Source organism: Eubalaena glacialis, chromosome 1, assembly GCF_028564815.1.
Source record: "Eubalaena glacialis isolate mEubGla1 chromosome 1, mEubGla1.1.hap2.+ XY, whole genome shotgun sequence".
NCBI lineage: Eukaryota > Metazoa > Chordata > Mammalia > Artiodactyla > Balaenidae > Eubalaena > Eubalaena glacialis.
This window is the reverse complement of record NC_083716.1, coordinates 30,901,885-30,914,037: the sequence shown is the minus strand read 5'-3', so window position 1 is coordinate 30,914,037 and position 12,153 is coordinate 30,901,885. Positions and strand designations below refer to the sequence as shown.

Sequence of the window (12,153 nt, the reverse complement as noted above, 5' to 3'; positions counted from 1 at the left end):
CCCTTCCAGAGCTGGCTAGGGGCCAAGAACCCTTTCTCCTCTCATTGGACCAGGACTGCCTATGAAGAGGCTTCCATCTCGTCTCCCAGTCTGACAGCCTCTGGTAAAGGAGGCCAGCCCTATCTTCTCCTTCCTTCCCTCCCTGCCTCGAGACCAGTGCCTCACCCCCAGCTCCAGAGTGTCCATTCTGGATCTTCCCCTTCTGTGACAGACTCACAAAGCTCTTGATGCGAATGGTTTTATTTTGCCACTTAAACTATGGTTTCCTTGTGCTGGCCTGAAGGGGCAGGGGTGTGGGACAAGCTGCTGGACCACGGGTTACGGTAGTAGTAGGAGGGTCAGTAGCAGGAGTGGTGAGATGCTGAGTCTGAGGGCCTGTCCTTGACTCCCAGGGGAATATCATGCAGCCCAGGTATAGTGTTAAATTGAGAAGGGCTGAGGCAGGAACGGTCACTGTTTCTCCTCAATCTGGTGAGGAATGGGTCCCATATAACAGCTCAGTGGAAGCCTTCGGGCCTGTTCTGACTCGAGCAGGCCAGTGGCAGCAGTGGGGCTGTCTGCCTCAGCTCTCTTCCTTCTTCGCCTCCCCAGACCCTTTGGCAAAAGTCCCTATGAATCCTGGGGAAGATACAGCTGTTCCCAGCCCCTTCCCCGGATCAGTGTCTGATCTGATGAAGGTAGCTTGTGGGACCCGGCTTCCTCCAGTTCCGGCGGATCCTGGCATTGGTCCTCCTGGAGTTCAGATACTGCTCGCTGGAAGCCATCTCCGTGGCACTGCTCTGTGGATCGGCCCGTGGAGCGCGGGGCTCTGTGATTCTGCAGGGAACAAGTGTGTTTTAAGCCAACATCAATAGGAAGGACAGTACAGGGACTGAAGAGATTTTGGTCATGGTGAACTATTAAAACACATTGTTCAGGGGGACTTCCCTGGTGGTCCAGTGGCTAAGACTCCACACTCCCAATGCAGGGGGTCTGGGTTCGATCCCTGGTCAGGGAACTAGATCCCACATGCCGCAACTAAAGGTCCCGCGTGCTGCAACTAAAAAAGATCCCACATACCGCAACTAAAAGATATCCCACATGCCGCAACTTAAGACCCGACGCAGCCAAATAAATAAATATTAAAAAACAAAACAAACAAAAAACATTGTTCAGGGCCAAATGAGACCAGGGCTCTGGTCTCATCTCTGCCCAAAGAGCTGCATGACAAGGCAAAGCTTTCAGACTGCTCTTCTGTAAAGAGAGTGGGGCTAGATCAGGGGGTGTGACACTCAGCATTTCTCCATCTTCCTCATCCTGTACTCACGGCAGACATCATTAATCAGTCCTGATACAAGACCAGAGGGCAAGTATCCATCTCAAGATGATTTCAGTAGGGATTACTAATCAATTGGAACTAATATGAGCAATGAAGCTGATTTGCTGCCCCTGGACCTGATGATCTCAGAAGGCCTGCTCAGATCTGATATTCTGACTGTGGGCCCAGCGTGTAACCCATAGTGATTGGTTAGGCCGTGTGGTTCAACTCGATCTCTTGGGGCTTGCTGTTCCTGAGCTGGCAGTGACCTAATAAGCAAAGAGGTGGAGGACTAGGGAAAGTTTAAGGTAAAGTTTCTCAACCGTTTTTAACCCTTGATGTCTCTACAGTACTCTCTTATGCTATTTTCTTAGTAATCCCACAGCCAAGGTTTTCACCAGGCTTACTTTTGAATGTTACCTGTTCAGCAACAGGTAAACAGGATTGTTTTTTCTTCCAGACCGTAGTCCCTCGCACCTGGTGGAGAATCACTGCGAAATGAGGTGGCACTGAGAGGACCCAGGCACCCCCTCCCATGGGAGTAGGGTTAGGGTCATAGATGATTCCAGTAGTAACAGCAACCTCTAAGTGTCAACCACGTGGTAAGTAAGCGCTGTGTAGACCTCACAACAACCCCAAAGGTAGGTACTTCGAGGTGAGGCCAGGTTAGCAGCTCCAGGCCCCAGAGCCAGGAAAGGGTAGAGTGGGCGTGTTAGTGCTCTCCTCCCCGCGGCCCTCCAGCCCCAGGGGCCTACCTGAGCCGGCTGCAGTGGTGTAGCGAGGGGCCCAGGGGCTTCTGCCGAGGGGGCCTCTTCCTGCGCAGCCTCTTCAAGGCCTCCGCCACACGGTGGTCCCCTGCACACTCCCAGACGACCTGCGCTCGTTCCTCGGCCAGCTGGTCCCCGCTGCGGTGAAACAGGCCCTGGATCTGCAGCAGCTCAGCGTCCTGGAAGATGTTGGCCGAGGCCTGCTTGCGGCCCCGGGCTTCCGTCGGGGCCTGCCAGGGGGGAGGCTCGCTCACCACAGAGGCGGGGGTACCCATCCTGGGTGCCGAGGAAGGAACAGGGAGGGTTGTCAGCAGCTCAGCGGGCCCTTCCCAAGCCCTGGGGTCCTGACTAACGCAAGGGCTTCTGGTGTTTCTATTCTCCAGGAGCCGAAGTGGAGGAAGTCTTGACTTAAAATCACTCTAATTTCCCAGGGCACCTTGGGGAAATAATAATGATGATGGCAGTCAAACTTTACTATAAAGTGCTTATGTGCCTGACGTATGTATTAACTTAAGGGTCACAGAAGGTGAGGATTGTTTATCTCCACTTTACAGATGAAGAAGCGCACCCCAGATGTTAAATGACTTTCTTGCAGGCACAAAGCCATGTGTAAGTGCAGAGCCAGAAGTAGAACCCAAGTCTGTCTGGCTCTGGAGTCCACGCAGATCCCGGGTCCTAGTGAAAACGCCCGTAGCAGCGGCAGCTGAAACGTGTTAAGCACTTATGTATCAGGCATCACTGTAAGAGCTGTATTCACATAACATCGTTGAAATATGAACACAACAGCCTATGAGGTAGGTACTTTTTAACCTCCTCATGGCACAGATGAGGAAACTGAAGAACAATCCAGAATACTCTGATGCTGAGACCTAAGCTCTGTGGTACAGAAGTAAGAGAGGGGCTGTGGACTTGGGCTCCCCAGGTGGGAATCCGGCTTCTGGCCGCCTGCACCACATACTGGCTGGGTGACCCTCTACACCTCATCTGCTTCCTGTGTAACTTAGCCATACTAGTACCTACTTCGTAGAGCTCCTGTGAGGACTGAGTGAAGACACATAAAGCATTAAGACCACTCATTTGCTTTTCCATCTACAACATTGAGAAGAGTCATCCCATTTTCTATTTTCAAGACCCTGGGGATGAACCTAGTCCATATAATTTAGTAAACACAGCATGAAATAGACCAATCATATCTAACCACAGTCCAAAGGACCACAGAGACAAAAGTAGGGGCAGAAGAAGGGGTTACAGGGTTAGAATATCCTATCAGGGCAGAGGCAGAAATCGATACTAAGTTCAATAAAAGTTAGCCTCCGGTCAGTGCCCCTGCCTCCTCACATGCAAGAAATGAAAATTGAATTACCTCAGTTCTAGATAGTTGTTCTTGAATGATAAAGGGATAAGAGGCTCACCCACCTTATCCTTATCTTCACTACAGCCTGAAAAAGCTATGGGATTGGAAAATAGACTGGAGACCAGGAAGACCAAGGACTTTGGCATTACACAGAATTGGGTTTGAATCCCAGCTCTGCCACCTTCCTGGCTGTGACCTTAGGCAAGTTACTCAACCTCTCTGAGCCTGTTTGCTTAACTGTAAAATGGGGCTAATAATCAATTCTCAGGATTATTGTGAGGATTAAATGGGTCTAGTGTGGTATCAGGTCCCCAATGGGAGCTAAATAAATGCAAATGCCCCTCTTCTTGGCCTCCTTGACTTTTTTACTTGGGTCAGGGGTGTAATGTAGACGCTCCTTTTCCTCTGAGCAGCCTGGCCTGAGCCAGCAGAAGGCCTGCCTGTGCTCCCTTCACCCTTCACAGTCCTGGGCCTAACAAGGAAGGCCTGGTTGCTAAGTCAGACCTCATTCCACAGCCAGCTATAGAGATACCTATCAAACAGCAACCGGCTTACAAAGGGGGAAATCAAATTTAAAATATATTTAAATTAAAAATGTACATGCCCACTGTAAAAAGTGCAAAAGAACAGAATCAGGGACTTCCCTGGTGGCGCAGTGGTTGAGAATCCGCCTGCCAATGCAGAGGACACGTGTTCAAGCCCTGGTCCGGGAAGATCCCACATGCCGCGGAGCAACTAAGCCCGTGCGCCACAACTACTGAAGCCCGTGCACCACAACTGCTGAAGCCCGCGCGCCTAGAGCCTGTGCTCCGCAACGAGAGAAGCCACCGCAATGAGAAGCCTGGGCACCGCAACGAAGAGTGGCCCCTGCTCGCCGCAACTAGAGAAAGCCCGCACACAGCAACAAAGACCCAACGCAGCCAAAAATAAATAAATAAAATAAACTTATTAAAAAAAAAAACCAGAATCATATAAATAAGAGCATTACCAGTTTCCTATCCATCCTCAGCCCACCTGCCGAAGTAACCCTTACTCCCACCTGCTTTTTATGCTCTTGAGAATTTGAGCCATCTCTCTCTCTCATTCAGATGCCTCAGATATGACTGTCCCCCTCCTTGCCCTGGCCATCCCTCCTCCTCATCCCCGTAGCCATCCTCCTTCCAGTAATTTCCACACTCACCCTGTCCCAGTTTCTAGGCCTTCTATCATAAGAACCCCACTCTCTTTTGAAAAGATTTAATAACTAAAATAAACCTTCAGAAGACTGATAAATTAACTTCGTAACAATTGTGCTTTTTGGGGGACTTCCCTGGTGGTCCAGAGGTTAAGACTCGGCGCTTCCACTGCAGGGGGCGCGGGTTCGATCCCTGGTCAGGGAACTAAGATCTCGCATGCTGCGCGGCGTGGCCAAAAAAAAAAAGTTAAAAAAAATATGTACTTGTTATCTGGAAAATGGGAATTTTAAAATCTGCCTCTCCATAGGCACAATTATGGGAATCCAGTAAGGACCTAATATGTGTGGTAATTAAACCCCCAGCGCTGGATGATATAAATATACTGTGACCAGACAACAACAGTCACCAAGTAACACTTTCAGGCTGATAAAGAGAAATAAAAGCTAACTATGGGGTGTTTATTCCGAATCAGCGACATGCATGATATCATTTCATCCTCAAAACAGTTCTTAGGAATCAGGCACTGTTATCCTCATCGCCATTCAAAGGGGACTAAAGAGTAGCTGAAATACATATCTTTGGCTCAGCCGAGGCCAGAACCTCATCTTAATGACTGCAGCCCGAGCTTTTAAACCACCAAGTTGCCCTCACAGCCAGGCAGCTTAAAGCACAGTTCTTCCCATCATTTCTGTGAGGACTGTTTCACTATTCTTATCTAATTCACAAAGCGGGGAAACTTGCCAGTGGAAAGGGAAGAACAGTGAATGTCCCACATGCCAGGCAGGAGTGGGGTTGTGGAATTTATTTTAATCTTCACTAGCACCAGAGCTCTTTACCAGGTGACAGGCTGCCCCAGCCTTGAAGCCATGAACCTGTGGCACTCTGAAGAGGAAGATCCCCAGCCTCCACAAAAGAAATCTGGAACTGCAACCCGGTCCAGTGCACAGAGCACTGGCTTATGAGTCAGAGGACGAGGTTCCAGCCCTAGTTCTGCCACTCACGGGCTCAAAGGCCTCAGGCACTTCACATGGCCTCTGTGGGCCTGTTTCCCTCTTACATCTGAAAGGACAGGTTGATGCTTGTGGTCTCTAAGGGTATGTGCTGGTGTTGAGAGTCAATGATTCCATGAAAAGGCTAGGTCCGTAGGGAAGCAGAGATGGGTTTGCTCGTCTGCCAGGGTCCAGGAGCAACATGTGTGGACAGGTCTGGCTCATTAAGTGCCAGAGAACTCCCCACCAGTAGCTCCCCTTTTCTTCCCTCCTCAGTCTTCCCTGGAGGCCAGACCCTGCTGTGCTGCTGTGGGCTGTGGGGTTAGGGTCTGGTAGAAGACAGAGAACTCACTGCTCCAAAGCATTCTAGTGACCTAGGCTGGCTATGGCCAAGCCTGGAGCAGACTCCCAGACTGACCTTGGTGGTGGGAGAAGGGGTGACAGTCCTTCTCTTAGACTCAGGCAATCTCACCCTCCCTTCAGAGAGAATGGCAATGGGATCAAGTAGCAGCGTCTGCCTCAGGGAGGATGTGGCTCGGAGCCTGACCTCCCAGATGGTCCAGCCACCTCTGCCAGGGCTGCAAGGCCCTGCAAGGCCCTGCCTCCTGCCTCTAGCCTCTAGCCTCTAGCCTCCAGCCTCTAGCCTCCAGAGGCCAGTTACAGAGTTACAGTGAGTTACAAACACACCAACAAGGAACCACCTGAGAGAGTCAGCCTCCAGCCTCAACCACAGCCTCCATGAACCTCGAGAGGCCTTGGCACCTCCAGATTTTGAGGCCCCTCACTCCTGGTCTGCCTCCCACTCTGGGATTCAGAAAGCAGAGTGAGGCTGGGAATAAAAATCAGTGGATTTCATGTAGGACTATCTGGTAAACTTTGAGAAAACTGAATCAGAACACTTTTATTATCAGAAAAAAATTTCCTGTCTTATTCAATGTGTTACTTTCCCACGAATTTCCTGGACAAGACCTGAATCCAGGGAAGTCAGTGTGTACTTGAACAATGGCAGTTTTTTAAACTGGGAAATGAAACCACGGGTCTATTAAAAGATTATAAATGGATCTTTCATTTCAGAGCTGACATAAAAATAGGTATGGGTCTGTGAGCAAATGCGTAAAGACTAATCGTGAAATACTTCAATTTGATCCAAACTAGCTTAGAAATGAACTCCCAAAGTAAATATCAAATGTTGAAAATGAAGTTCAACTTGTTTTGAAACAGGCAATAAATGAACTGTAGGGCTCTTACAAAGAAATATATTTAAAAAGTGACTCACCATGCACTGAATTTGCAGTACATAAATACGGTGCCCAACTGAGCGTTCTTTGTCATGTATGAAGCTCAGTTCAGACAGCCATTCTCTCTGTAGTCTCAGGGAGGTACAGGGAACTATGACAGGTACAACACACTTGTATGACCTGGGTGGCAACTGGGCCCTCACTCACCCCCTTCGGATAATGCTGGTGATGGTAATAATCTGTAATCAGAGGCCAAGGGCCTCTTTAGAAAAAGAACTGGAGGCTCTGGCCAAGGGCCCAAATCAACACCTGTGGCCTTGGCCTGCTTCCCTGCACAGACATGCCACTGGACAGCAGCCAAAATCAGTGGCTCCTTCAAGCAGGAGGCTCAGTCCAAATGGCCTTGTGGGCCTAGCTCAGCCAGGAGAGAACTGGACACAGGTTGGTCTCCAATTCTGTGTCCCAGGAGGTAAAGAAAGGAAATGGACCCTTCCCCCAGATCAATTCTCAGATATGACTTGGAAGTAAACCCTGCTAGATCTAGGAATAACTCTTTTCAAGAGTTCAAGAACCCTGAATTCTGGCTCTGCCTCTGATAACTGGGTACCTTGGCAGGCCTCGGTTTTCCCCTGCCTCAATTTGCTCATCATCAAAATGGTGAGAATAAATAACCCTTAGGGGATAGGGAGATAAAGTATGCGAAAGCATCTATCCCAGTACATTACATCGTGAATGAATGATGCAAGGGAGAGAGGCTGTTTAACCACCAGGGACTATAGAATCATTGCCATTTTCATCCTCACTACTGTCATGAAACTCCCTCAAAAGGGACCTTCACTCTTGGGAGAAGAGAGTAAAGGGAGATGGATTCATCTGTGGACTTTTAAATCATAGCTGCCATTGAGGCAGCTTGCTCCCTGTCAAGTGCAGAAGAGCACTTTCTGAGGAGTAATATCTTTAATCCTCACAACACCTCTATGAGGAGGCACTATTATTGTTACACCCATTTTACAGATGAGAAAGCTGGGCCCAGAAAGGTTAAGTAACTTCCCAAAGTCACACAGGTGGTAGGTGACGAGGCTGGGATAGGAACCCTAGTCTGATCCCAGCGCCCACGCTCTCAACCACTGCTATTTTTGTTCCTGCCAGATGGCTGACGAGGTCGTCTGGGGGAGGAAGGATCCAGGAGGCTCTGAAACGGGCTATCTGCTTCTGCGGGTTTTGGAAGGCGCAGGGATCGAAAGTCGGGTCTCCCAAGCCAGCCTCTGTGCCCTCGACACTCCACCACCCCGCGGGGAGTTAGAGTGATTACTCACCACGCTGAAGGGCAGAGCCGACAGACCTCAAATCGGGATGGGGTCAGCTAAGATGCACCCACCCCAACCCCTTGCACGGCTTTCGAAAGGGCGGGCGCAGCTCTGGGCTTCCTGCCTCGACGGTGCTTACAGGGACCGGACGGCGTTCATCAACAGGACAAGACCTTGGGAGCGGGTATCCTGGTCGAGGTCACACGGCGATATCCCCAGCACGGGTCCGCCCCCGGGGCTCAGACGTGGCCGCTTCGCACAATGACGGGCTCTAAGTGGACCTGGGAGTTCGGGTCCCGGCGACACCCCTGCTCTGACGGCCCGCCCACTCGCTTCCACCGCAGCTCAAGCCAAGATGCCGAACCTACGTACCTGGCCGCCTGAGGCAGGCCACCTCGGTCTCAGCCGCGGCTCCCCGGAGAAAACGCTCCCTGGCCCGGGAACAGCCAATCCTCTGCCGAGCTTTGGTGTGAGCGCCCCGCGAGCCTTCCAAAATCGAACGCGGCGACTCCGTGAACCAATCGGCGGCGGCACAGGGGCGAGGGGCGTGTCCCGCCTAGACCCCTTCTCTCCGAAAGCCTCGAAATCCGAGTGCGAGGAGGCCCCAGGTCCAATCAGCGGCGGAGCAGCAGAGGGGGGCGTGTCCTCCCGGGCCCTTTCCCTCCGCCCCAGGCAGCCCTCGCGTCGCGCCCGGAGGTGCCCCCTTCATTGACGTCAGTCCTCGGGAAGAGCGCGGTTTTGCTGGCTCGGGAGCGGGGGCGGGGCCGCATTCCTGCCCCGGGGTGCGGCGACGGCTGGCCCTGCTGGTTACACGTGACGGATGCCCCCCTCCCCTGGGCCCGAGGCCTTTGCGCGCGGCGCCGAGTTCCTTGCAGCATGTGGCCCTCTGCAAATAGACTTGCAGCTCCTTAAACTCAACTCCCAGACCACTTGTCTTCTGGCTGCAGCTTTGCGGGTGAGGAAGGGACAGTAAGTGCGGTGGTCAGACCTTTGGTTTCAAAGCCAGAATGTCGTGGGTTCGAATCTTGAATCAGCTGTGCAATCTTGGGCCAACCTCCTAATGAGACACTATTAAAAAGGTTTCATTCATTCCTTCGACAATGGTCCATTAGGGACTCACCCTGTCCGAGTTCCTTGACCAGCATCGAACTGGAGACACCTTTAATAAACCTTGCCCTGGGGGAATTTACAGCTTAGTAAGGGAGGCAGATATTTAAAAACTTAAAACATTTAGTTGTGATTACAGTTGTGATAAACATGAAGGAACCTAAGCTCCCTTGGGGAGGTCCTAGAAGGCAGAAGTAACATTTCATTTGAGATGTGAAGGAGGAGTTGAAATTGATCAAATGAAGAGGAGTGGGTCTGGGCAGAGAGAAAGGCACATGCTAAGGCCAGGAGGCAGCTTGACTCAGGAGGACTTGAAATGAGGCCTGGAGTAAGGTCAGCAAGGGAGAGAGAGGTGGGGAAGCAGAAGGCAGAGGCAGGTAGTGAAGAAGTTTCCATTTGGTCCTCTGAGGGGAATAGCATTGTATGTGTTTATTTAATAGATACGTTATAGCACTTACTATGTGCCAGTAATGCCAGTCAGCACTTTACAAATAGTAGCTCATTTCATCCTCATGACAAATTTGTGTTTTTAGAAATTCACTTTGGCTGCAGCTTGAAACTTAAGGGGACAGGAGTGGATGCAGGGTGTCCAGTAGGCCCTTGATAAGTGCTTGTTTGCTTTGTTGGAAGATGAGGAGTTGTTTGTGCACTGGTTTAAAAATGGTCACAAAGGGCACCTGGGAATAGGCAGCTGAGTCTCCCTGACTTCTTTTTCACTTCACAGCTGACCTTTGTGGTCATTTGAGTTCTCTTCTGTAAAAGTTCCCAGGGGGGAAGAGTAAGAGCCAGCACACTGGGATTGTGGGTCCCTTTTGGCAAGGTGGAGGGTATGTTTGGGAGCTGTTTTTCCTTATCGCACGGTCTCTAATTCCTCTCTGTGTCCTGCACAAAAACAATATCAGCAAGTGCTTTATTGTAGCTTAAAGGGTTTTAACAGTGGCTTCTCTTTGCTCTCCTGAAGCCCTGTGGAAATACTGAAAAGAATGAAGAAATCAGCAATGTTCATCTCCAATAGAAAGTATTGCTGCAAAGCCTTTCATCCAACTGCTTGGCTAAGGAGGGTACTGTGCAGACAGTTAAACCAGGAATCTGGGCTTCTAAATCAGGAACTCCTTCTACTCCATTCTCCACAATAGGAAAGCCAAACTCTTGGGATATCAGTGCTTGGAGAGGCTAAGAATTCTGATGCCATGAGCTCCGCTGAGCATACCAGGGCAGGAATTGGGGACTTGTGGCTTCTGGGTCAGATGTGACTAAGGCTGGGTGGAGAATATCTGGCGTCTCCAGACATCTTTGCAGGCATGTGACCATTGTGTGCTCACCACACAATGGAACCATTTCTATTGCTACAGCTTTGTGATTCAATATTTCTGATGAGAAGATGAGGCACTTCCGTGAGGCCATGCAGGAGTGGGGGATCTCGGATCCACTCCCCAACACGGCCCTGTTTAGTGAAGGCCTACCCTGGGGAATGGAGCCCTGGGGTAATTCAGGCCAAGTCCTGGCTTTACCAGGGATCAGATTAAGGTGAGGCAAGTGGAACACTCCTTGGGTGCAATATTTGAGGGGCCAACAAAAAACTCCATAATTAGGATAAATATTTTAATGCAATATCTTTAAAAATCAAAATTAATGCAAAATATCCATGAACAAAGTATTGACATTTAACATAAAGACAGGCTGTTGTTTGTTTTATGACACTGTATCATTTTGCAATGGGAACAGTCATTTCCAATCAGCTCGCGGTTCCCAGGAAGGCCGCCATTGTGTCTCCTGCCACTTGGCTTTGTGAGTGTTGACAATATTGTGCGAACAGATTGGGCGACACAGGGCTTTATATATGGTTGTGTTTTTTGATCGTAGAGCTTTTATCCACTTTTTCCATTTGGTTCAAAATATGGAAGGATGTTTTGATAAGTGCACATAGGGGCGCACATTTTTCCTTTCGCCCTAGGTTCCAATAGGGCTCAGCAAGGTGCTAGTTTTTAGGGGAGTAGAGTCTAGGAAAAGGGTTCTAGCTGTTTAATCTTAGGCAAATGACTTAACCTCTCTGCTTCTCTATTTTCTCATTTATAAAATGGGAATAATCATACCCACCTCTGAGCGTTGCTGTGAGGATGAAGTAAGGTGCTATAGGCACAGTGCATAATATAAACCTTGCTACAGACACTAAAGCAGCATTCGACTCCTTCCCTCTCTATGCTGCAGGAATTGTTCAAGCAGCTGGACGGTCACAAATGGTCCCCCGGTGGGGCTGAGACTTGTTCCCATGGGTTTGTTGTTGCTGAATGTTCTGTTCTGGGGAGAACAGAGAGAACTTTCACACTCACCCGACAAGAAACAGTGAGACTCTTGAGTCAACTCCGTTTTTCTTGATAAATGATCTGATCATTCTAAACTTTTTAAAAAGCACCCTTCTGCTTAGGACGTTACAAAAAGCAACTTACAACAACCCTCTTCTGTGAACTTACAAATTGAACAGGCTGAAAACAACAAAGTCCTACAGGCAATGGTGCATTATAGAAACATTTAAAAGAAATACACCGTTCAGGGGCTTCCCTGGTGGCGCAGTGGTTAAGAATCCGCCTGCCAATGCAGAGGACACGGGTTCGAGCCCTGGTCCGGGAAGATCCCACATGCCGCCAAGCAACTAAACCTGTGCACCACAACTACTGAGCCTGCACTCTAGAGCCCACGAGCCACAACTACTGAGCCTGCGTGCCACAACTACTGAGCCTGCGCTCTAGAGCCTGTGCTCTGCAACAAGAGAAGCCACCGCAATGAGAAGCCCGCGCACCGCAACGAAGAGTAGCCCCCGCGCACAGTAGCAAAGACCCAACACAGTCAAAAATAAATAAATAAATTTATAAAAAAAAAAAAAAAACACCATTCATGTAGATTAGAATTCAAGGTCAGTAT

General features: G+C 49.8%; 1 protein-coding gene across 2 annotated transcripts; it reads right to left on the bottom strand.

The window, feature by feature from the left end:
* Positions 1 to 224: 224 nt before the first annotated feature.
* AVPI1 (arginine vasopressin induced 1) lies at positions 225 to 8,782 on the bottom strand. 2 transcript variants are annotated; one of them, XM_061210113.1, is made up of 3 exons: positions 8,500 to 8,782; positions 2,053 to 2,340; positions 225 to 816 (listed from the first exon to the last, which is right to left on the bottom strand). In XM_061210113.1, the coding sequence occupies exons 2-3, from the start codon at positions 2,337 to 2,339 to the stop codon at positions 657 to 659; spliced, it is 447 nt and encodes a 148-aa protein (XP_061066096.1). In that variant the 5' UTR covers position 2,340; positions 8,500 to 8,782; the 3' UTR covers positions 225 to 656. The 2 variants fall into 2 exon arrangements, with proteins under 2 accessions (XP_061066096.1, XP_061066178.1); XM_061210195.1 differs by lacking the exon at positions 8,500 to 8,782 and adding an exon at positions 8,137 to 8,257.
* Positions 8,783 to 12,153: the final 3,371 nt, after the last annotated feature.

Bases quoted from the DNA above. Each gene is read 5' to 3' on its own strand.
- AVPI1 (XM_061210113.1), bottom strand. From the start codon at position 2,339: ATGGGTACCCCCGCCTCTGTGGTGAGCGAGCCTCCCCCCTGGCAGGCC. The intron at 817-2,052 runs GTAGGCCCCTGG...TGTTCCCTGCAG, and splicing joins CACCACTGCAGCCGGCTCAG to AATCACAGAGCCCCGCGCTC.